The sequence below is a fragment of the Rhamphochromis sp. 'chilingali' genome (genome assembly GCF_963969265.1).
Source record: "Rhamphochromis sp. 'chilingali' genome assembly, chromosome: 6".
NCBI lineage: Eukaryota > Metazoa > Chordata > Actinopteri > Cichliformes > Cichlidae > Rhamphochromis > Rhamphochromis sp. 'chilingali'.
In genome coordinates, this window is record NC_137933.1 from 21662552 (window position 1) to 21684000 (window position 21449).

Here is a 21449-nt window from a genome sequence, read left to right on the forward strand (position 1 = left end):
TTTTGTCGTGTGCTGGAGTACCATTAAAGTTTTACAGCGGACTAACATCGAGAGTGATTATTGGCTCGTCGCATCACACGAGAGTGCTACACCTAGAAATGCCTTTTTAACCAAAACCTTGTGTTTTAAAGTACTCCCAACATTTAAAGGAAGCGGCCATAGCCACAGTCCCCAGCTATGAATACCCAGAAACTTGCACAGAGCCTGAACCGGTACCGGTCCGTGAGTCGTTTGGTACCGGGCCGCGAGAGTTGAGGCTCGAGTGTGAAATGTATGGTTTTCAGGGTTTTTATCGGTTTTTAGCGTTATTTTGTTATCGTTTTTATCATTAACTCGGTTTTCCTGGGTCTTTTCACGTGTGTTATGAATAAATCTTCTTTTTTTCGGTACCGGTACTAGTTTTATTTTGTTGTATTTATCCGCCACACTTTAAAGGCCGGTCCGTGAAAATATTGTCGGGCATAAACCGGTCCGTGGCGCAAAAAAGTACATGCTGAACTTCAAATAAAAGCTGACAAAGAGCACGTACATCTGCTTCATTGTAATTTGGGTGAAAATTACCAAGAAGTCTTATTTTGATACATCATACTCGTGCTCTATAGCATATTCTATATCGATAACTGAGAGACATCTGCAAGCTATTCAGTTGCATGTGTCCATATGTTCACTAGTCTCTTCTACTGTAACGTCATAGATTTGAAATGAATTTAGATGAAATTAGTGTGTGACTGTTTTACATCCTCTTTTATTCACATCTTCGTCTAATCGAATACATTTACAAATGCATTTCACAACCATAAGCTCTAAAGCATGTTCACAACCAGTAACGAGAGGATGAATTGCAGTTGTATGTTGCGCTACCTCCCCTGGAAGTGAATGTATAGTTGCCAAAACTCCGTGTAATAGCCACCGAAATTCTTCGGATCATTGATCGATAGTTGAACAAAGTTCAGCCAAAGTCACACTGATTTTCTGACCAATCTTAGCCTTAGAGGCGGGGGATAGAAACGTGAAAGAAGATACATGTGCGCTTCGGTTGCTCAGAGACGAAGCCGAAGTCAGCAGAGTTGATCTGTTAGGGGAAAAAAGTTTGTTTGGTTTAAAAAAAAAAAAAAAAAGATGATTTCAATAAAATCGCCGTCTCTGACGCCGGTGCCCTGCGCGCAGGCTCTGCTCGGTGTGGGCTGTTTGGCTTTCGCCCTCCTCGCGTTCATGCTGGTTCGCCAGCTCGTCAAGCAGAGAAGACCTCCTGGTTTTCCTCCCGGTCCATCTCCCATCCCTGTGATAGGCAACATTTTTTCTTTAGCCACCGAGCCGCACGTCTTTCTCAAGAAGCAGAGTGAAGTTCATGGACAGGTAATGCCCTTACGCGCACTTTATGAATCTAACGCTTTTACTAGTTTGCAGCGTGTACACCCACACCCACACACCAAGAGAACAAAAGAGACTCGCCTTAATGGCCTGGGAACAGCTGGAAAGCGTACAAGTCAGGGCCTCCCCCAAAACACACACACACACATATGTATGTATATAAATATATATAGCGCTATTTCTACCGACCTTATATGACTCTCTTGGAAAGGTGAATAAAACTCATAATGGCAACCTGGTAGTTTGTACGTCAGTTTATTTCAGAACACAAACCATGTCACAAAGCTCAGATCATCTCAAACTGGTTTCTTGGACATGACAGTGCGTTCAGTGTACTCGCGCCCCATACTTAACAGCCACCAGATCTCAATTCAATAGAGCTCCTTTGGTGGAACAAGAGATTGACATTAGGAATGTGCAAACAAAAAATCAGAAGCAACTGTGTGATGCTATCATGTTATTGGCAAGGTTTACCAAAAAAGTGCCCACTGAGTGTGTGTATTATAAAACCGTTTGTCTCTCTATTGAATACCAGGGAACTCCTTCTCTAGTTCAGACAGCCACTTTGGAAAGAACAGACCAGCAAAGACTTGCAAATGCAAATACATTTGTCTAAAAAATAGTACATTCCTCTAACAGAGGCTTTAATGTGGATAGAAATGTGTGTGAAGATCTAAATGACTGCAGTGACTGCTAATAATGGAATTCACACCTTTCAGATTTTCAGCCTTGACCTGGGAGGCATCTTGACTGTGGTGTTAAATGGATACGACTGTGTCAGAGAGTGCCTTTACCATCAGGGTGAGGTGTTTGCTGATCGGCCATCACTACCTTTGTTCAAGAAAATGACCAAAATGGGCGGTAAGATGCTTTGATATAACAGTGAATGCCGTTTTTTGCAATCTAAAAAAATGTTATTTTGATTCAAAATGATTAAATTCTGTTTTTCTCTTCCAATGTCCAAAGGGCTTCTTAATTGCAAATATGGCAAAGGCTGGAACGAACACCGCAAACTGGCATGCAGCTCTTTTCGTTACTTCGGCAGCGGCCAGAAACTCTTTGAGAAGAAGATCTCGGAGGAGTGCATGTTTTTTGTTGATGCCATCGATGAACACAAGGGAAAGCCCTTCAACCCCAAACATCTTGTGACCAACGCAGTGTCCAACATCACCAATCTGATCATTTTTGGCCAGCGTTTTACCTACGATGATCGCAACTTCCAGCACATGATTGAGATATTCAGTGAGAATGTGGAACTAGCAGTGAGTGGCTGGGCCCTCCTCTATAATGCCTTCCCTTACATTGAGTATGTGCCCTTTGGGAAACACCAGAAGCTCTTCCGCAATGCTGCTGAGGTTTACAACTTTCTACAGGAGGTTATAAACGGTTTCTCACAGGGCAGAGTGCCCCATGCACCACGCCATTATGTTGATGCCTACTTGGATGAGTTGGAGCAGAATGCAGGCATTCAGGGGTCTTCCTTTTCTTATGAGAATCTCATCTATTCAGTGGGTGAGCTCATTATTGCTGGTACAGAGACTACAACTAACACTCTGCGCTGGGCCATGCTCTACATGGCTCTGTATCCCAACATACAAGGTCAGTTGTAGTAGAAACCCCCAAAAATGTTTTTACTTCTAATTATTTAGTCTGAGTTTGCTCTAAATTTAATGGTTATATAATCTCACCTAATAATCTGTGTTTTTACCTACAAAGAGAGGGTGCACAAGGAGATCGACAGCGTGCTGTCCAATGGGAGGGCGCCCACTTTGGAGGACAAACAGAGGATGCCATACATAGAGGCTGTGCTGCATGAGATTCTACGTTTCTGCAATATTGTACCACTTGGGATTTTCCGTGCCACGTCCCAAGATGCAAAAGTCAATGGGTACACAATCCCCAAAGGGACCATGGTGATCACAAACCTCTACTCGGTGCACTTCGATGAGAAGTACTGGAACGATCCTGGTGTTTTCTCACCGGAGAGGTTTCTGGACAGCAGCGGCAATTTTGTGAGGCGCGAGGCTTTCCTTCCATTCTCCTTGGGTAAGGCTTCGTTTCTCAAAACCAGCATTAGCTATGATTGGTTAAACCAAGTTATTCCTCAAAGACTTTCCTGTTTATTTGCAGACTTGAGATAATTAGCCAGATGCAGTGTGTGTGTGTGTGTGTGTGTGAAAAACTAACAGTTTTTTGTTTTTTTTTCAGGGAGGCGTGGGTGCCTGGGTGAACAGCTGGCTAGAATGGAGATGTTCCTCTTTTTCACAACTTTGTTGCAGAGGTTTCATCTTCAGTTCCCTCCAGGAACTGTCCCAACTGTCACTCCCAAGCTGGGCATGACCTTACAGCCCAAAACTTACTACATCTGTGCGATCCGCAGGCAGCAGAAAGTTCCCTGCTCTGGATACACTCCTTTTTACAAGTAGTCAGGTGAACATTTTCAATGGCTTGTTTAGCCATTATGTGTTACACTACTTTGCACAACAATGCAATTGCGTGATAACTTAATCACTCTGAAGTTTCAATGCATTGCATTTTTCCAAAGCATCATTTATGGCAAATACGGCTGTACATCTGATTATTTAATCCACTTTATCTAATTACTATTGCTTCTCTTTTTTTAAAATGAGCAATATGCATGTTTGCACAATGCTCTTTTTGGAAACAACTGGTGAGGCAGCAAGTGATGAAAGAACATCCTGGGAACATGAGTGTCATATTGATTCAGTTCTCTGAGCTCAGAGACTGAAATATCTGTGAACCCTGGGACAGTAGCAATGAGTAGCTTATATGCCAGTCAATGACTTACAGTATGTGCACCTGTGGCGGTTCAGGATAGCACTGGGTCAGACAGAAGACACCAGCAATTTATGTGGGTCACACAAAATGGGATGAACAGACTTTCCAAGAACGTTCGTAACACTGTGTGCTGAAGATAGACGTGGGCCAAGATTCACATCATGTTGACTGACACTGACCCCTTCTCCAGGCATAACGGTCTGTGGAAAATCTTTCTCTTAGAAAGCAAATGCAACCCTGTTTTTTTCTAGAAACTGACGTTGCAACTAGGGGTGGGTTCTTATAATCGATTCATCGATTAAAATCGATTCTGGCTTGGATAACGTAAAATCGATTCATTAAAATCCTGAATCGATTTTTTAATATAAATTTATTTTGCCCAAAATGCCAGAATCTCAGGTGAAATCTCACAAAATTTCAAGAACCACCAAACAGTTAAGACAGTAAATGAGAGCAGGAACACGGATTCTGCACAAAGACTTAAACACACAGCGGGACCCGCGGATCAGAATCAGTTAGATGTCGCTTTTCTCACAGTCGGGGCTGAAAGCCGACAGCTCGCTGACTCTGATCTGTCGGCGGGTCTGCGCTTTGTGTGCACGCCCTTTATGCGCCGATTCTAAAGCTGTTAGTTTGATCTCTCTCCAAACAATATTGACCGAACCAGCAGCAAAAGAAGATCCAAACGCTTCACATAAACATCGTCATGAATTCACTCAGACTTTTACTGTTTTGCTTCCACTGCGATGCACAGCTCTCTCTCTGTACTTCAAGAACAGTTTCCCTTTCTTCATTATTCGCTTGCTTGTTACGCACAAGTCTACTGTTGTTTACAGGCTGTCGGCCGCTGTTTTTTCCCTTTTACATTCTTCCGAAAAGAAAACCTCATTTCTGCTGTTCAATACTGAACAAATTTAAACTTTTTAAAATTATTCAAAATGCAAAACGCTGTGTCTGTAATAAAACCGCTGTAACTTCAGAGGTGATGTTCATATGTTGATTAATGGTTTTCTTTCGTTTTTGATGTACTGCAGAATATTTTTATAAAATCCCAGGCCAGGAAAATCACCTTCATGTTTTTCTGTGTTTTATCTTCAGCTACTTTGACACAAAAGCATCTGCTGTGACGCTCACACCTTTGATAAAGTCTTGCGTGTGTCAGCTTCCTTTTTATTGATACAAAAATATGTAAATGTACTGATCTGAATTATAATATTTCTGACTGTCAAAATTTCCCAGATTTAAATCGAATCGAATTAAATCGAATCGTGGATCGAATCGATTCGGGGCCTTGTGAATCGGAATTGAATCGATTCTAGAAATCAGTGACGATACCCAGCCCTAGTTGCAACGCTGGTTTCTGTTAAATGGTGCTTCTCAGTATGTACTGAATTTAAGTGGAATGTTAACATTTGTTTGTACTTTATTTGTTTTGTAATGCTGGTGTTTTTGAAGGAGCTTTATGCACATTAATAAAGTATTTTCTAAAAAATTAAAAGACCCAACATTATTCATTTCAAATCTATAAATCATGTTCATGAGAGTGAAAAAGGAACCTGAACATAAACATGGTGCCAAGTGTAAAAAATCTGCCTAATCACACACGCACAGCTACTTGCTGCAACTACCCCTTGTGACAAGGGAGCCGTTAAATTCAGTTCAATTTTATTTATGTAGCAAAAAATCACAACAGTCCCCTCGAGTCACTCTAAATTGTAGGAAAAGACCCTAAAAAAATAGAGAGAAAACCTGCAAAATCAGACGACCCCCACCATGAATATATAAGCAAGCACTTGGTGACAGTGGGAAGGAAAAACTCCCTTTTAACAGGAATAAACCTCCAAGAGCTGAAACCAGCTCCTTTAAAAATGTTTTTCTACCTATAATTCTACTCATAGGTAGAAAAACTAAACAGGCACAGTATGCCCCCTTTGTTAAAGGTGTAGACATTGAAACCATGGAGACAATCCACTCATAAGTCAAATGATTATAAATCAAACTACTAAGATCAAACCAATACATTGAGAGACGCTCACATTTTGTGTACTGATCTTGTGTGGAATTGAAGTGACCCGATCCTTCGTAAATCAAGCATAGTTTGTACATGTACTGTTCCATAAGAGGAAGTGAATACACAGTTGGTATATCTAATGTCTTTAAGGTTATTCTCCTGTTTTTATGGGGTGGCATGGACAAAAAATAAAAAAGAAAAGAAAAAAAAAGAAAAGAAAGGCGTATATATTTTGGGCTCACACAGACAAACACAGACACCAATAAAAATCAATGAGAACTGCTGATACTTGAGGGATGGTGTTTTATGACAGCTATAAATAACAACAAAAATCTGTTGCCTCCACAGTGTAGATAAGGGTGAATGGTTACATTAGACAAACGTACGTATATTGATGCTACATAAGGGTAACAACCATTCATTGATGTATTTATGGCACAATCATCAGAGGACACTGTGGTTTGAAGGACTGCACAGCGAGAAGCCAACAAACTTTTACAACTTAATGAGCTGGAATACGTCAGATCAGGGGCTACCGATGCTTTATAGTCCAGCACGGGTCCATGTGAAAAAAAGAAGAAAATAAAATTATGACACGTTTGTCATATTGTTTATGGCTCTGAGTCCACCCGCTATTCTTAACACTGTCACTGCCACTTTGATCCCAGTGGAGTATTTGACACGAGCTGCTTCTCTTTTCACAAATGGTACCGGAGCAATTTTTTTGTGTGTGTGCGCGTTTTGCCAATCAGCTCATCACGGCACACAAATGAATCCATGTAGGTAACGTTTGGCACTAGCTGGGTCAGGTGATAAAGACAGGGACAGAGAGAGACGATGAAGAATATAAGAGTGGTTATGATACAGAACAGACAGACGCTGAAGTTGGAAAAATGAAAAAATCTAAATCAAAACACCAAGCCCCACAGTTCCACACCTGGAAATAGAAGTAGATAAAAACTTTGGAAACACAAAGGTAATTACAGGATCGCAATGTACAATATGTCAGCTGTGTGTAGAAAACAGATGCATTCATTTGATTATTTTAAAAATATATCTTTATATGCACATACTCTTTTGTACAGCGGCTAAACACTTGTTTGGTATTAAAATGTGCACATCTGTATCTATTTTGTGTCTTTAAATATTACTATCTCAGTTTGCACTGCTTACTTAACATTTTCTCCAAACAATATGATTCAATAAGGTGAGAAAGGAGCTAGGTGACAGTTCTAACTTCCCTTTGATATAATGTCTTATTCTAGTGGAATGCCAAGAGTTCTTTAACCTTCCTCATGGTAGGTTAGAATATATATTTATATGTATATATATAGAAACAAAACCAAAGTGACATGAAACTTTGGATCCCTTCTTTGCAAACTGGCCAAGTCATAAGTGTGAACAAAAGAGAAAAGTTTGTCTATCTAAGGTCTGCATTTAGATACTGTTCTGTTAAAATGAGAGTTTGAATTTTAAATCATTTTAAAATTCAATTAAAAAAAACCCTAAAAAAACCCAAACACACTGTTATAGCATGTGTGCATGATGTGCTGCTGCTACAGAAGACACATTTGCAGTCTGCTGACAACCAAGAAAGGCCTTTCTCCAGTGAGATTGTAAAAAGGTTACGCAAACAGTGTATGGATGGCCAAGAGACGGCGCATACCGCATGTCCCTCTGTCACAGAGGATTTCTCGAGGATTGCTTGAATTTGTTTGTAGTCGAGTTGTTCATTGAGAGATTACAAACTACTTCAGTCACCCAGATTTTTAATCTTCTTACGTTTGAAAGTGTATTTCATATTAATGACATAAACTCTTGCAAAATAATTATTCAACTTTGCGTGAATCCTGAGTAACCTTTAAAAAAATACTTAGAATCAAAAAAAAAGGAAAATGAAGAATCCATTCATTGAATCGGCACTCCTGATCTGAATGCGACATGTTAAACACCAACCAGACGACATTTCACTGATTAGAAATCAACTGTTGCTAACAGGACAAACAAACATACATACAAATTACATAATAAAATAATTAAAAATGCGATCTCTTTCTCCCTGCTCATTCTCTCCGTCACATTCCGGACAAAAATGTTCACACATTCAAACGAAACAAAGGACAGAGAGAGAGAAAAAAAACAAAACAAAATCCAAGAAGACAGGTGGTACGCATGAGTAAAAGCATCAAAAATGATGCATATATAATGCTATTAATCAGTCAACATTTCAATACTGTCTCTGTGACTGAGTCTGATACAGTGTTTCGTGTCACCAGCAAGGAGAGAACTACACAAGCCTAGGCTCTGGGCCAATATGGACTTAGTAAAGGTTCAGACAGGCACATTTGCTATATATATGTATATATATATATATATATATTTACATATATATAATTCAAAAATATACCTGACATTGAAGCTGAAACAGTTTCAGTCTCTTGTCTTTCCTTTGGTAAAGGGTATCTACCACTTCATGATGTCATTTGCTTCAGTATGTTTCCTCTACCTTTCCTTTTGAAATACACAGAAACTGTTTTTGTACCTAAGGGAGGTGGTAAGTGTTAAGCGCTTTGCATTCAAGGCAGCATCACAGCCAAGTTACCATGGAGGACAAGTTCATCCTGGACGTCAGTCCACGCTCTTCTTTTTCTGCACCTTCTGCCTCCTCAGTCCTGGTGCGTTTCTCTGGGTGCACTTGACTCTCCATGGGGTGAAAGTGCATAGGAGTTGGGCCCCCACCGTTGCAGTAAGGATCCGCTCACAGTAGTAAGGCCTTTTTGTTTCTCCAAAAACCACGTGACTGCTTAAGCATTTGAGTGTCAGCACAGTGAATCTTTCAATATGTTTGTGTGGGCGTGTGTAAGAGAGCGGGAACGTGTGTTTTATGTGCATTTGTCAAATGTTAAAGTCGGTGAAAGGCAGGTGGTTGAGGGCCTCGTGCCCTTGTACTGCCTCTCCTTTTCTTGTCCACGCATCTGCTCCTCTTGCTGCTACTGACGCTCCTCCCCTTCTTCCTCCTCTTGGATGACCTGGATGTCATCTGACGGAGAGGTGGGCAAACTGTCTGGCTGCTGCTGTTTGGCAAGCTCTTTGCTCTTATCCTCCTCATCGATGACCTTCTTCCACACCTTGTGGTTCTCTGTCAGGTGCTGCATGATGCTGCAGAACAACCTGCGCCGTTTTTTCCTCCTTCCTACAACAACACCAAAAATAAAAAAATAAATGTGTTTAGGGAATTCCACACTGGTGTAACTGTAACGTAAACATAAATGATTCTTTATTTTCTCAACACATCAACCGACTCCCCGTCTGACCAGGGTGGGAAATAGTCAGTTTGGTGCCCTGATCATAGACTGTAATTAAAGGATGGACGCACAGTGACATCACTCATTAGTTTGTAAAGTCCCATTTATAAGCCTTGATTATTTATTTTTAAAATTTCACCAGACATCACAGGTGGAGGTGGATCCAACTAAGAAACAAGAAACACTGGCCACTCTTGTGATTTTTTAAAATCACAACAAACAAATTACATAAATAAAAACAATGTTTGATCAACTAATTATAAAATTATGTACTAAATAAACATCAACATGCCGTATGACTTGAAACCTGGGACTGAGACTGTAAAAGTTTCACAAGTGCTATAAATTACATTTTACTTTCATACAGATGGTCTTTAAGAGAGTTGGCCCCTGCTGGCTATCAGGACGAATGAGATATTTTGCATTGCTTTAACTTTTCAGACCTGCAGGCTTTGTTGATATATATACAGTGTATGAAACTGACTGTGCAACCAGGAATAGAAATAAATGCAACAATCAATGTCAACTAGGAACATTTCTGAAAAAATTTTGAGTGTGCAATTAGATAATAATTATTAGATAATAATTACTGATATAATAATTATATAATTACGATTTGAGTTAGTAGCAGCCAATACTGTTAACAGCTTAACAGCTTAGAACAGAAAGACAGACAAAGTGGAAGTGCTGGTATAGTTTGGTGTAGGTATAAACTCCAAGTACAGCAAAAGTTTTAGCACTGGTTAGCGTAAAGGGACGGTTTAGGTTGGTAAAGACGTTGAAAATAAAGAAAAAAATCATTGCCTTATCATACAAGGACTGTCAGCCTAACAAAACGCATTGGCAGCAAGAGGAATCTTCTAGTGCAAAACACTGAGCAGACCGAGGAAGTTGGAAGCAGTTAAATTTGACCAAAACAAACAAAATCGCTCTCAACTGTAACAACTATCATGGAAGCATGTAATTTTCTGTCTGTATATATAACAAAGTGACAACGGAGACTGAATGAGTTGATTGTTCTTCAATGTGGAGGGGGTTTTTTTGGACACAGTTCTATGCGAATTTCAGGAAAACTATCAAACAAATCGGTACCAGGAGTTATAGCGTGCTATTCTCGACACAGTCACTTTGATATAACTTTTACTGAGGTTTTCTCAAAGCTGCACAAGGAGTACAAAATAGTACAAAAGTGCTAAATACTTTAGACTGTTACACTAAATTAACCAATTAGCTTAAAAACAGGGAGAGGTAAATATCAAAATGTCAGACGAGTCAATGTCATGCCGTTAACAGTCACATGACCACAAAACCCAAAATACTAAGAATACCTGTCTCATAACGACACCTGAAGTGGCTTTATTTAAAATTTGTGGGTACCACATCTTACTTGGTGCCAGCTCTTCTTCTAGCTCATCTTCCTCATCTTCATCTTCGTCTGTTTCGATGTCCACCTGGCCCTCTTCGTCATCATCATCCGACCCCTCTTCAGTGATCCAGTGGCCAGGAAGTAAGCCAGCAGCATCGTAGGAGTTACAAAGCGGTCCTACAATGTGTGTGATGAAGGACTCCTGCAGCTTGGCCAACTGAGGGGAGGAGCGGTCCATGAAGGGGCTGATGGGTAATCCCAACCTGGATTCTTCATCTCCCTGCAGATTAAAACCGCAGATTACAGACATTTAGAGATGAGATTTGATATTTGATACAAACTATATCACAATCAGAGGAACAGAAAGCGTTGCGCAGCTCTGACTTTTTTCCTCGTATGACCATGCGCACACAAAAGCAGATTTGACACAAATTTGAAAGGTTTTTTGAGTGTTGATATTTCTTGATATTTCTTCTTTCCTGGTTTCAGGATCAGTTTTACAAGAGGGTGCACTCTCATTTTACAAAAAAGTTCAAATCTTCTAGAAGGAAATGCTTAAAGTTTAATACAGAGATAAAAATCTATGATCTATGATAACTAAAAACTCTCTGCAGCATTAGCACGCAGTCTGTACCTGTTCGTAGAACTCATTGACGATTCCTTCTGTCCATTTGAGGTGCAAGTCACGGACTTTGGCTGGTCCATTGATATCTGCCAACTTTATGCACACTTGGCACACCAGCAGTCTATCGTTCTCGTTGGTCCAATCAATTCCTGGACTGTTCACATCGTTCACCTGTTTACAAAGATGGATGCCTTAGTACAACTTGTATCGTAGACTCATTATGCCATGTATTGCTCAACTGATTTTTTTTTTAACTTAACAACCTCTCAATGCTTAAATCAATGTTTTGCAGAAAATTATACTTTTTGTAAGCTGTCTGTTCAAAATAATTCATCTCAGACCTTGGAATTGAATTCAGCCAGGAAATCAAAGTGCTTCTTGAGGTCTGTGGCCAGTATAGCCTCGATGACGAGGAAACGAAAACGCTTGAATTCCATGTGATCCAGGTTGACGAGGAAGTTGAACTCAGGTTGGGAAAGGTAGAGGCTCCAGGCAGATGCTGCATGGTGGTTCTCCAGCACTGAGCGGTCATTGTACAGCACAGCCTACAGCGCCCAGGAGGACAAAAGCACAAGGTGTCAAAGTGGCACACTAAAATGATTCCTAAAAAGTTCTAAAAGGTTAATAATAGGGTTGCTCGTGTTGTGCGTATGAGCTGCATAACTTGTATTGTGTATAAAATCGCAAAGGTATTGATTTTTAAATCCCGGGTGATCGTTCTTGAGTTATCGTGTTCACTGTTTAATAACAAAGTCCTTAGATCTCAAGGTCAAAGGTCATTGTTATTCAAACTAATCCAGACTCTTAGTAGATTCACCTATTGCATCAAACTGTCGACAAACTGTCAAGTCAGGTGATGGAGAAGTGATCATTTTGCCTTGTTCTGCAGCCACAGTACTTGTGCACTTGGCAGTCAATGAATCGTCCATAAAGTCGTCCGTATAACAAAGTATTGTAGAGGCAAATGTGAGGCCATCATTCTCAAGCAGCTAAAACCTGGCCTAAACCGGATCATGCAGCAGGACAATGTTACGAGCAAGAAAAAGAAAAGAATCAAGGCGTTTAATGGAGCAGTCAACGTCTAGAATCAACCTGACTGAAATGCAGTGGCAGGACCTTTGAGAGAGCTGTGCATAAATGAATGCAAACCTCAATGAACTGACACAATGCTGCAAAGAAGAGACAAAATTCAATGATTCAGAGGTGGTTCTATCAGCTACTGAATCGTGGGGTCACCTTAGGTTTTCACATTCTGGTTCTGCATTTTAGCCTAGTGTCTGTTAAGTAAATAATGAGACAGTGTAATATGTCATTTTCATCTTAGATCAATCTTAGTATGTAAAACTTTTACTGTGACAAGCAAAGGCGCAGACACAGCTGAAAACATCTACTGGTTGAAAGGTATCAAATGATAACAAATGTTAAAACATTTGATACCACAAAATACTTAAGATCCTTTCAACAGACATAGTGGTCGTCAACATCGTTAGCAATCAATAGGTCCAAGGTTCTTTTCTCCTTTTCTTTTAACTCACTTTCCTAGCACGAAACCCAGACAGAGTGAGCGCTATCGCTGGACATGTCGTCAAAATACAATATTTAAACTGGGGCAAGTGGTTAACTGTTTCATCGCTCATTTACATAACTCACCACCAATGAGGGAGCATTAACTGGCCATGTGGTGACAAGCTAATCTTGCACATGATCTTCATTTGTAGAGATAACTAAGGAAGTCTCAGGAAATCAAATAACACCTCAGCGTAAAATAGCCTGTCAGACAAGCACAAGTGTGGCTCGTGTGTCACGCAGCGGTGATGTAAAGAAAAGTTAAAGATTAACTGAAAAACCGGACACTAACTACATAAAGACAAACCACAAAAAATACCACGTGAGGCAATCTGATACCGAGGTGCATGCAAGTTAAAATTTAACATTATGCTTACATTGCTGCATTAGCTGTAATGCTATCTCTAGTGTAGGAACCTAATGTATCTGATGTTACTATATTGCTAGTAATGTTAATATAATAAATCATACATCTTATGTCCAGTGGCAGTAAGTATTCCTTGGGGTGGAATCGGAGGAATGTAAAAGTAAAGCCACACAATATCCGTCGGGTGACACTTCAGGGAAGCCCAATCAATGCTGCACAGACAGCCATGTGAGTTTCTGTATGTACACGAGGCTTGTCTCAGGCCAAGTGTTGATATTTGCTCTTGGGCTGTTGGTCTTCAGGGAAAACAGGTTCCAGCGCCTTTCAGGCAATGACCATCAACAGCCAGTGAGTAATTCACCCTGCAGACTTTGACATAAATGTATTTTGTACTTTGTTTTATGGAAGATACTGTTAATTTCCACAGGAAGCCTAGAGGACTATATAGACTGGCCACCAACTCTGAGTGTGAGACACCATATCTAACACTGCTGTACTAGCAAACAAAGCGCAGGACAAATACTAAGTGATTTATCCGCCTAAATAGGGGTGTAAGCTGAGTAAGTATAACTAATAACAACATTTTGTATACTCTGTCTTCACCACTCCATTTTTAGCAATCCATGAAAATGGCACTTTGCCTTAACCCATATTTTGAATTCATATTGTTATCCTCTGTTTCTGTTATGTCTGCAACCCTCTGAAGTACAAGCAGAAACTGTACGCTACCTGAGGTGCATTAGTGGCTACTAGAAAGGCATTTGTGCGACCAGGGTGGTCATAGTCGTGCATTGCAGCTGCTACATAAAGGGCCATGAGCTCCAGGGCAGGGATGTTCCAGGACAGGCAGCCATAACTGTCATCTGAAATTGAGGAGCTCTTGGACGAGGCGTAGGATATCCTGCCTGGAGAGATTCCACTGTCTGAATCTGGAACATAACAAACAAGACTGATGAGTCTCAGCAATAAAAAAAATCAGACAGATTACACTTTTAGCTCTTTTGTAATTAAGCAAAACTAAACTGGAGCTAATGTAAAGGTCTCCATACACCTACATGCACACGCACACACACACACACACACACACACACACACACACACACACACACACACACACACACACACACACAGCGTTCTATGCCAGCGTATTCGCTGTTTTAGATTTCATTTCCCAGATCACTTCCATTTTCTCACTCCCCCTCTCCTTATCAAATGACAGCTGCTCTGGCAGCAGTGGGTGCACGTCAGTGGATAAGCCTCAGATAATTTCTAATAGAGCTTAAATATCATCTGCAGAAACGAGCCTGGGAATCTCTGCCATTTGAGCCAAACCATCTGCTTTCTTTAAACCAACCCGTGAGGAAGAAACTCTTAAAAGCATCAAGCAGCAGTAACAGTGCGGGCACTTCCAAAGCATGCACACTTTAGCTAAGTTAACACAACAAGGCTAATTATGTTTAGTTGGCTGTATTTTTTTTTTACCAGAACAGAAAAAAATGAAACTTAGAAGACCAAAGTGTTTCTGCATGTTAATGACATTTGAAATTTTTTTACAGTGTGAGGGAATCACTGGGAGTCAATGTTGTGCGACCATGTGTTTGGACTGCAAACAGCATTGTCTAGAGCAGCTTTCGCACATGCACTACGGCCCTGAACTTTTCAAGACACGGAGTGAATGTAAATGAATGTAAATGTTCAATTCAGGCAGATCAATCGCTGACTTTACCCCGAGACCTATTAGTACAAAGGTCGGATAATATCCGACTGAGCGCAAATCCAGGCCCTGTGTCCTGTCACCTGCACACTCTACCCCGGTGCCTCCCTCTGTCTAAACCAAATGGCAGTATTTCCAGTGGAGGAAACTGGTATGCATGAGAAAAGTGATTTATAAGATTATAATGTAATAGTACAAACTGTTGTTTACCTGTGTCACTCCCAGTCACATGCTCACTGTGGATCTGCTGGAACCCAGGGATTGGTCGAGTGGTCAGGTACCAAACAGCGTGCAGCACATCAGTAGCATGTACCCGATTATGATCTGTGTGTTTTTAACCATAACAGTTTAACTTAAAAATTATTGTGCTTGATTATTGCAAAAATAAACATAACCATGTATAAGATTTTTTTTTAAGTCTTAAACACTGCACAGCGCAACACTCACAAGGAATGTCTCTGTATCCATTTTCCAGAGCACAGAAGTATGTCATGAACTCCCTCACAGGGATCTTGAAGATCTCAAAGAGACACATATCCTGGAAAAGGGTGTATGTCACCTGGGGAAAGAAAAGGCAACTTTACTAAAACACCCATCCGAAAACAGGAAAGCCAGCGACATCACATCAGTTTAGTGCTACAGTAAAACAAAGTAGATTCCACAAGTAATAAAGTCCACAGTTGGCTCAAACTGAATCATACTCATAATCATAATCAGTCATAACTTAGGGAGGAGGTACCGGAGCATCCAGGCTCCACTAGACTGCTGAAAATGTATGAAGCTGTGCCTCTGGGGCACCTCTGCTAATTTTGGTAATCAAAGTTTACGAAAAAACTGGACATATTCACTTCAGACTAAAAGGTTTAAAGTCTATCCAACAGGGAAAACAATGGTCATTATATGCTACTAGCAGAACTGCTTATCAGATATGTACATATTGGGTTTGGAGTTGTTACTAACATAGCTTAGGATCCTTCCGGTCTTCCCTCCTGTTTTGTCCACCAGGTCAAAAATCTGGAAGTTCCAGGTGTTCATCCTCTCCATGAGGGTCTCGTGTTCCTCAAGCATAGGATCTAGCATAAACTCCTGTTCATCCTGATGACACAAGATCATTAGGCTCACTATAGACAAACAAACAACAAAACAATGCAGTATTTTCCTTCTGATTCTGCAGCTAGCCTGCTGACAGTTTGATCAGAGATTTGCAAATATTTTGTTTGCTGGTCACCGCTAATGTACCCTTCTGCTGATAGCAGGACCTCGCATGGCGTATTAAAACGGTGCTAAACACCTTGCTTCGTATCTCCGATAAACTCCCAGGAAGTTGTCATTGAAGGCTTTTTACAGCTTCTTTGGGCATTGCATGGTCTGACCTTGGGAGTGTCATGGTCCTGGGCCATGTGGGCCCAGTATTCTTAGTTTTCATGTATTTTTGTATTTTGTTCTTTATTTAGGCCATGCTTCCTGGGTTGATCTGTTACGTTGTTCCTTATGTGTTTTCCCTTCGTGACTCTTACCCCCTGTGTGCCCCTCTGTGTATTTATGAGCCCTCGTCTCTCTTTGTGTTTTATTCTATGTTTTCCCCAGCCCGTTATGTCTGCGTTCTCCCCGTGCTCTCTCTCCTCCTGTTTGAACCTCTGTGTACTTCCTGCTTTACTTTGCCCATCTCCCATCAGTGTTACGTTCACTCCTGCCGTGTCTTGTTATGATTATCAGTGTCACCTGTGTTCCCCGTGTGCATCCACTTCCCCTGATCATCCCTCATGTGTATTTAGTCTCTGTGTTTCGTACAGTCTGTGTCGCGTCGTCTGTGTTCCCACCCTCCGTGTTTCCATGCCTGGTCTGTTGTCTTCCAAGCCATAGCCTCACCATAGTTTGTTCTCAGTTTAGGTTTTTGTTTAGCCACGCCATCCCTGCTGTATTTGCACACCTTGTTTTCAGCCATATTAAAGGCTCGCCTTTTGTTAAAACTCACTCCCGTCTGCTCACTTGTGTACGCACCTGGGTCCGTTACACGCATTCTCCACTCGGTCCGTCACAGCGGACCGTGACAGGGAGGAATTTGCTGAGATATCTGATCCTCGAAAGCCTGAGCAATAAGACCAGTTTTTTGGTCTGACTGCTCCAGACCAAAAAACTCCCCAAACGTCTCACACTTGTTGATGATCAGTTCTTCAAGTGCATTTGATTAGCAGTATCTGGCTGCTAATCACCCTCTTAACTTCTACGGGAACAGTGCACTTATGTTTTTTTCACAGGTTGTTCTCCGGTCGATAATCACACTGTGAGTAAAAGCCCTCTGATTAAGCTCACCTCTGATTCCTGAGTCTGCTGGTCTGTGCTCGTGCTCTTCTCCTTCTCCTCCTCTGTCAGCCTCTGGTTCCCCCCATCGTCTGGGCACCCATCTTCAGACACATCCATCTCCGAACTCTCCTCCCTGATCAGAGGTTCTCCTATGAACTCTGGTCCTTCCCCTGCTATGTATAAAAACACAATGTAAAACCACCCAGTAATGCATCACATGCAGAGAAAAACATTAGCACCTTACGCAGCTTATAGAAGTTTTATATTTTCAACCCTAAGACTCGAAACTGTGCCATTGTTCCATAACATCTAACTATATGTACCTGAGCGTCTCCGCTGAGCCTCAGTGGTGTACGGTTGATGGGATTCCCCTGTATCACTGTTGCCCTTGAGCATCTGACGACCACAGCTAATAATCACAGACATAACCAAATGCAATCCATCATATATCTTAACGGCAATCGCTGATAGACTGGATAAAAGATGACAGTGTGGCGTGTCTCTTCAGTTCTGCAGGTCTCACCTGGTGCAGAGAGGTAAGGCGGAGCTACGGAAATCAGGGGAGTTTACTGTGTAGCCCAAGGGTTTATGCAGGTTCAGATTTACACTAGGCTTCGTCAAGAAGTCAGCCGTGTCTGGGAACTCCACAGGCAATCGAGGAACAAGGGATGATGAAGAACCTGTGCCTACAGTGGGAGGACTGTGGCTTGGAGAGGTGACGGGGCTCAGGCTCGGTGATGTGCCTAGAGAGAATAAAGGGAGTGCAGGAAAAGACAAAAACAGAGTCAAACATGAGTAATAAACAGACGTGCAGTGAGTCCGAGGAGCTTTATATTTAAGTCTCACCTGCTCTCCTGGGCCCCGCATGGTATGTGAGGGTGACAGAGGAAGATCTCTGCTTGGGAATGGTGAGCAGGTTTGCATTAGGCCCATTGGACAAACCTGAGCTGCAGGACAAAAACACATATATTAAACACGGGATTTATCAAGAAAATATAAAAAGGGTTTCTTTTTATCAGATGTTATGCATTATCCAGACAAAGAACAACAGTTCAAGGCTACTCTGGCAAGCCAATCACGTTACACTACAGAAACAAAGACAAAAAAAGGTGCCAACATAGCCAATCCTCTCCTGCCATCCAGTGGAGACACACGGTAACAGGCACTGCACCCCACCGTCACTATGGTAATTCAAACCAATTTTGAAATGAATTTATTTAAAGCTTCTAAACCCATTTTTAACACTGAAGTGTTATGCTATAATTAATAAGTCCATTTCTTGATTGTGCATCAAAGAATAGATTTGCTAGTCCTTGGTTCATCGAGGTAGCCTTAGTTAAAGAAGTGACAACTGTACTAAAAGTACAGTGATTTATTTACATTTGGGTAAAACTATCACTGCACTTACTTTTCATGATAACTTTCATTATGACTTTCTGGCAATAAAAGGAACACGTTAGATCCTGCAAGAAAAGCAATTTTATCTGCTCCAAAACAGGAGAGATTCAAGTAAGAGATAAATAACGTGCGCTAGCAGCTCTACAGATACTCTTGTGTTTCTGCGAGGTGGTAAGGTAGACGGCTGAGTTTGTGATGAGTACCTGATCAAGTTGAGGTCAGGGTGGGGTCTCTTGCCGTTGTTACGTTCCCACCGTAAAGAGGCGCAGTCAAGAGAAGGGAGTGTGGAGGATGCAGATGAGGTGGAGCTACGCCTTGGCTGAGGGGTGGGGAGGCTGTTTCTGCTGTTCAAACCCTGATTGGTGAAGAAAGATCCAGTGATAAATATATGTTTTATACAGTAACATTAACATCATAAGTTAACTTGGCTGACTATTTGAAACTAGTAATCAGTTTTATGGCTTCAGAACTATTTCCCATCACAAACCAGTGCTGGTTAAAACTATTAATAACTGATAAGGGACTAGTTTTGTGCAGTAGTAACACTTGTTCCCACCTTAATAGGTTTCCTATCACTCCTCTCTACAGAGTCCTCCACCTCATCGCAGGAGTAGAAACCTGGAAAGGGGGTAAAAGGGTTGACCCTGGGGCGGCATGAGCCTGAAAACGTCCCCATGAGGCTGGAGATGCTGCGCAGAACTGAGATAGTGTGTGGAGGCAGCGACGAGTCCATGAGCAGGTCTGACACCAGATTCCTGGCCTCGTTGATGACTGAAAGGTCCACACCGTTGCCGCTCACTGCACCCTGTTGTAAATGCACATACACTGCACAGGTTAGGGAGCAGAGCTGCAAAGGCAGACATAAAATGACAGTTAAAAGTTTATGGTTTGTGGTGTCTAGTAGACTCCTGCTGGAGTGTGAGTACTGGTTTATGGCAGATAGGTGGCCAGGAATAGTATGAGGTTTATAATCGCGTTCTTTATTTCTTCACGCTCTCTTTTATAAATTCCACTTTCCCATAAATTACACATAAACTGTGCAAAAACATGAAGAAGGCATTTTAAATGATTCTGAATCCGGTCCTTGACGATTTTGGTTTCCACTGACTGTTATGTCTTTGTGTAAATTGCACAATGTACATCAACTTTATATACAGTCACGTGATAGATAAAGATAACGTTTTCACAGGACTCTATTCATCACTGTAAAAAACTAACAACCCATGACTCAGCCACTCGTAGGTCTACTTTTAACAGCAATAACTTGAAGTTATCGTTTTCTTTATGACTTTATCCATCTCTTACATCATTGTTTTTTTTACCCACTTCCTTTACAGCATTGCTTCAGTTCAATGAATTTTGGGCATTTGTGCACCCACAGCTCCTTCAAAGTCACACCGTTTCAACCAGGTTGATTTTGGACACCTTGATGCTTGTCTCTTCAGCCATTCTGCTGCTGCTCTGTTTGGGATTATTGTTCTGCTGTTTGGCCTATTTTAGGCTGAGCTTTAGCTCTCAGTTAAATGGTCTCACATTCACTGATAATTCATTGTCAACCCAATAACTGCAAGGTGCCATAATAATGTGGCTGCTAAATCATCAACCCTCCACCACCATGCTTGACAGTTGCTTGTGTAGTGTTTGTGTTGATGTGTTTGTGTTTGTGTTTGGTTTTCCCCAGATGTGGTGAAATGTATTACAGCCAAACATCTCTACCTCGGTCTCATCTGTGGTTTGTTCGGATGCAGTTTTGCAAACCTAAGCAATTTTCTTCTTAGAGAGAAGATGCTTTGTTCTTGCAACCCTTTCAACGAAGCCGTACTTGTTCAGTCTTTTTGAACTTTAGCATTTAACATGCTAACTGTGGCCTGTTAAGTCTGAGATGTAGCTACTGGGTTTTTTGCAGTTTCTTCAAGCATTTCACGCTCTGACCTTGGGTTGAATTTCCTGGGATGTCCACTCCTGGAAATCTTGTGGCATTTTGTAACACACACTTGAATGCTCCAGACTAGAAACTAACTTCTTCTAGAAACTTCTGCGTTTCTGGTGCCGCTCACACTTGCGTTTACATTTAATCAAGTACATTTGATAAGCAGCACCTGACTGCTACTTACCCTCTTAGTTCCTATGGATGGACTAAGGGTGTACTTAGTTTTTCACAGAACTGCAGATCTGATGTGTAATTTAAGTGTTCCCTAATTGTTTCTAAACACTATGTATTGTTTCCAACTTCTTCTTCCACATGATTTCTATTTTCTTGTCTCCTTATCCCTCTTCTCTTCCTCTAGCCTTTTGCACAGCAAGATAATAAAAATAGTGTACGTGGATGAAAACACACTGTCTAGACCAGAAATTTGGATTATTGAAGTGACATGCTATTGTCTAAAGTGAAATCCCCAAAATTGTGAGCGCAATCTGTTACAGGGTTTTATCCCTTCTTTTTTTTAGAGCAGATTTCATATGAAATGCTGTTGTTTGTGAGACACAAGAGCAAAACCTGACGAAAAGGTTGCTGTAGGAACAAAATGCGTGTTTTAACTTAACGCACTAAACCTGAATTACTCTCTGTGGGTGGACTACAGACTGACTATCTAAAAGAAACTATATAGGCAGTGTGTTTCCT

The 21449-nt window shown here is 41.2% G+C and overlaps 2 protein-coding genes across 3 annotated transcripts in view; one reads left to right on the plus strand and one right to left on the minus strand.

Moving 5' to 3' along the window:
* The first annotated feature begins 774 nt into the window (after positions 1 to 774).
* cyp2r1 (cytochrome P450, family 2, subfamily R, polypeptide 1) lies at positions 775 to 5598 on the plus strand. The gene is made up of 5 exons (XM_080884909.1): positions 775 to 1356; positions 2091 to 2232; positions 2338 to 2970; positions 3088 to 3417; positions 3580 to 5598. The coding sequence occupies exons 1-5, from the start codon at positions 1120 to 1122 to the stop codon at positions 3795 to 3797; spliced, it is 1560 nt and encodes a 519-aa protein (XP_080741035.1). The 5' UTR covers positions 775 to 1119; the 3' UTR covers positions 3798 to 5598.
* An 872-nt stretch (positions 5599 to 6470) lies between these two features.
* pde3b (phosphodiesterase 3B) overlaps positions 6471 to 21449 on the minus strand; it is a 54258-nt gene continuing 39279 nt past the window's right edge. The window contains exons 3-16 of one of the 2 annotated variants that reach the window (XM_080885606.1): positions 19383 to 19631; positions 19030 to 19181; positions 18275 to 18375; positions 17952 to 18171; positions 17752 to 17837; positions 17438 to 17598; positions 16085 to 16219; positions 15572 to 15683; positions 15335 to 15448; positions 14140 to 14339; positions 11819 to 12022; positions 11487 to 11648; positions 10874 to 11132; positions 6471 to 9374 (exon numbers count right to left, since the gene is read on the minus strand). In XM_080885606.1, coding sequence (XP_080741732.1) covers positions 9172 to 9374; positions 10874 to 11132; positions 11487 to 11648; positions 11819 to 12022; positions 14140 to 14339; positions 15335 to 15448; positions 15572 to 15683; positions 16085 to 16219; positions 17438 to 17598; positions 17752 to 17837; positions 17952 to 18171; positions 18275 to 18375; positions 19030 to 19181; positions 19383 to 19631 — 2358 coding nt within the window. In that variant the 3' untranslated portion in view covers positions 6471 to 9171. Of the gene's footprint in view, positions 9375 to 10873; positions 11133 to 11486; positions 11649 to 11818; positions 12023 to 14139; positions 14340 to 15334; positions 15449 to 15571; positions 15684 to 16084; positions 16220 to 17437; positions 17602 to 17751; positions 17838 to 17951; positions 18172 to 18274; positions 18376 to 19029; positions 19182 to 19382; positions 19632 to 21449 lie in introns of both variants that reach the window. The other variant, XM_080885605.1, reaches the window with a different exon arrangement.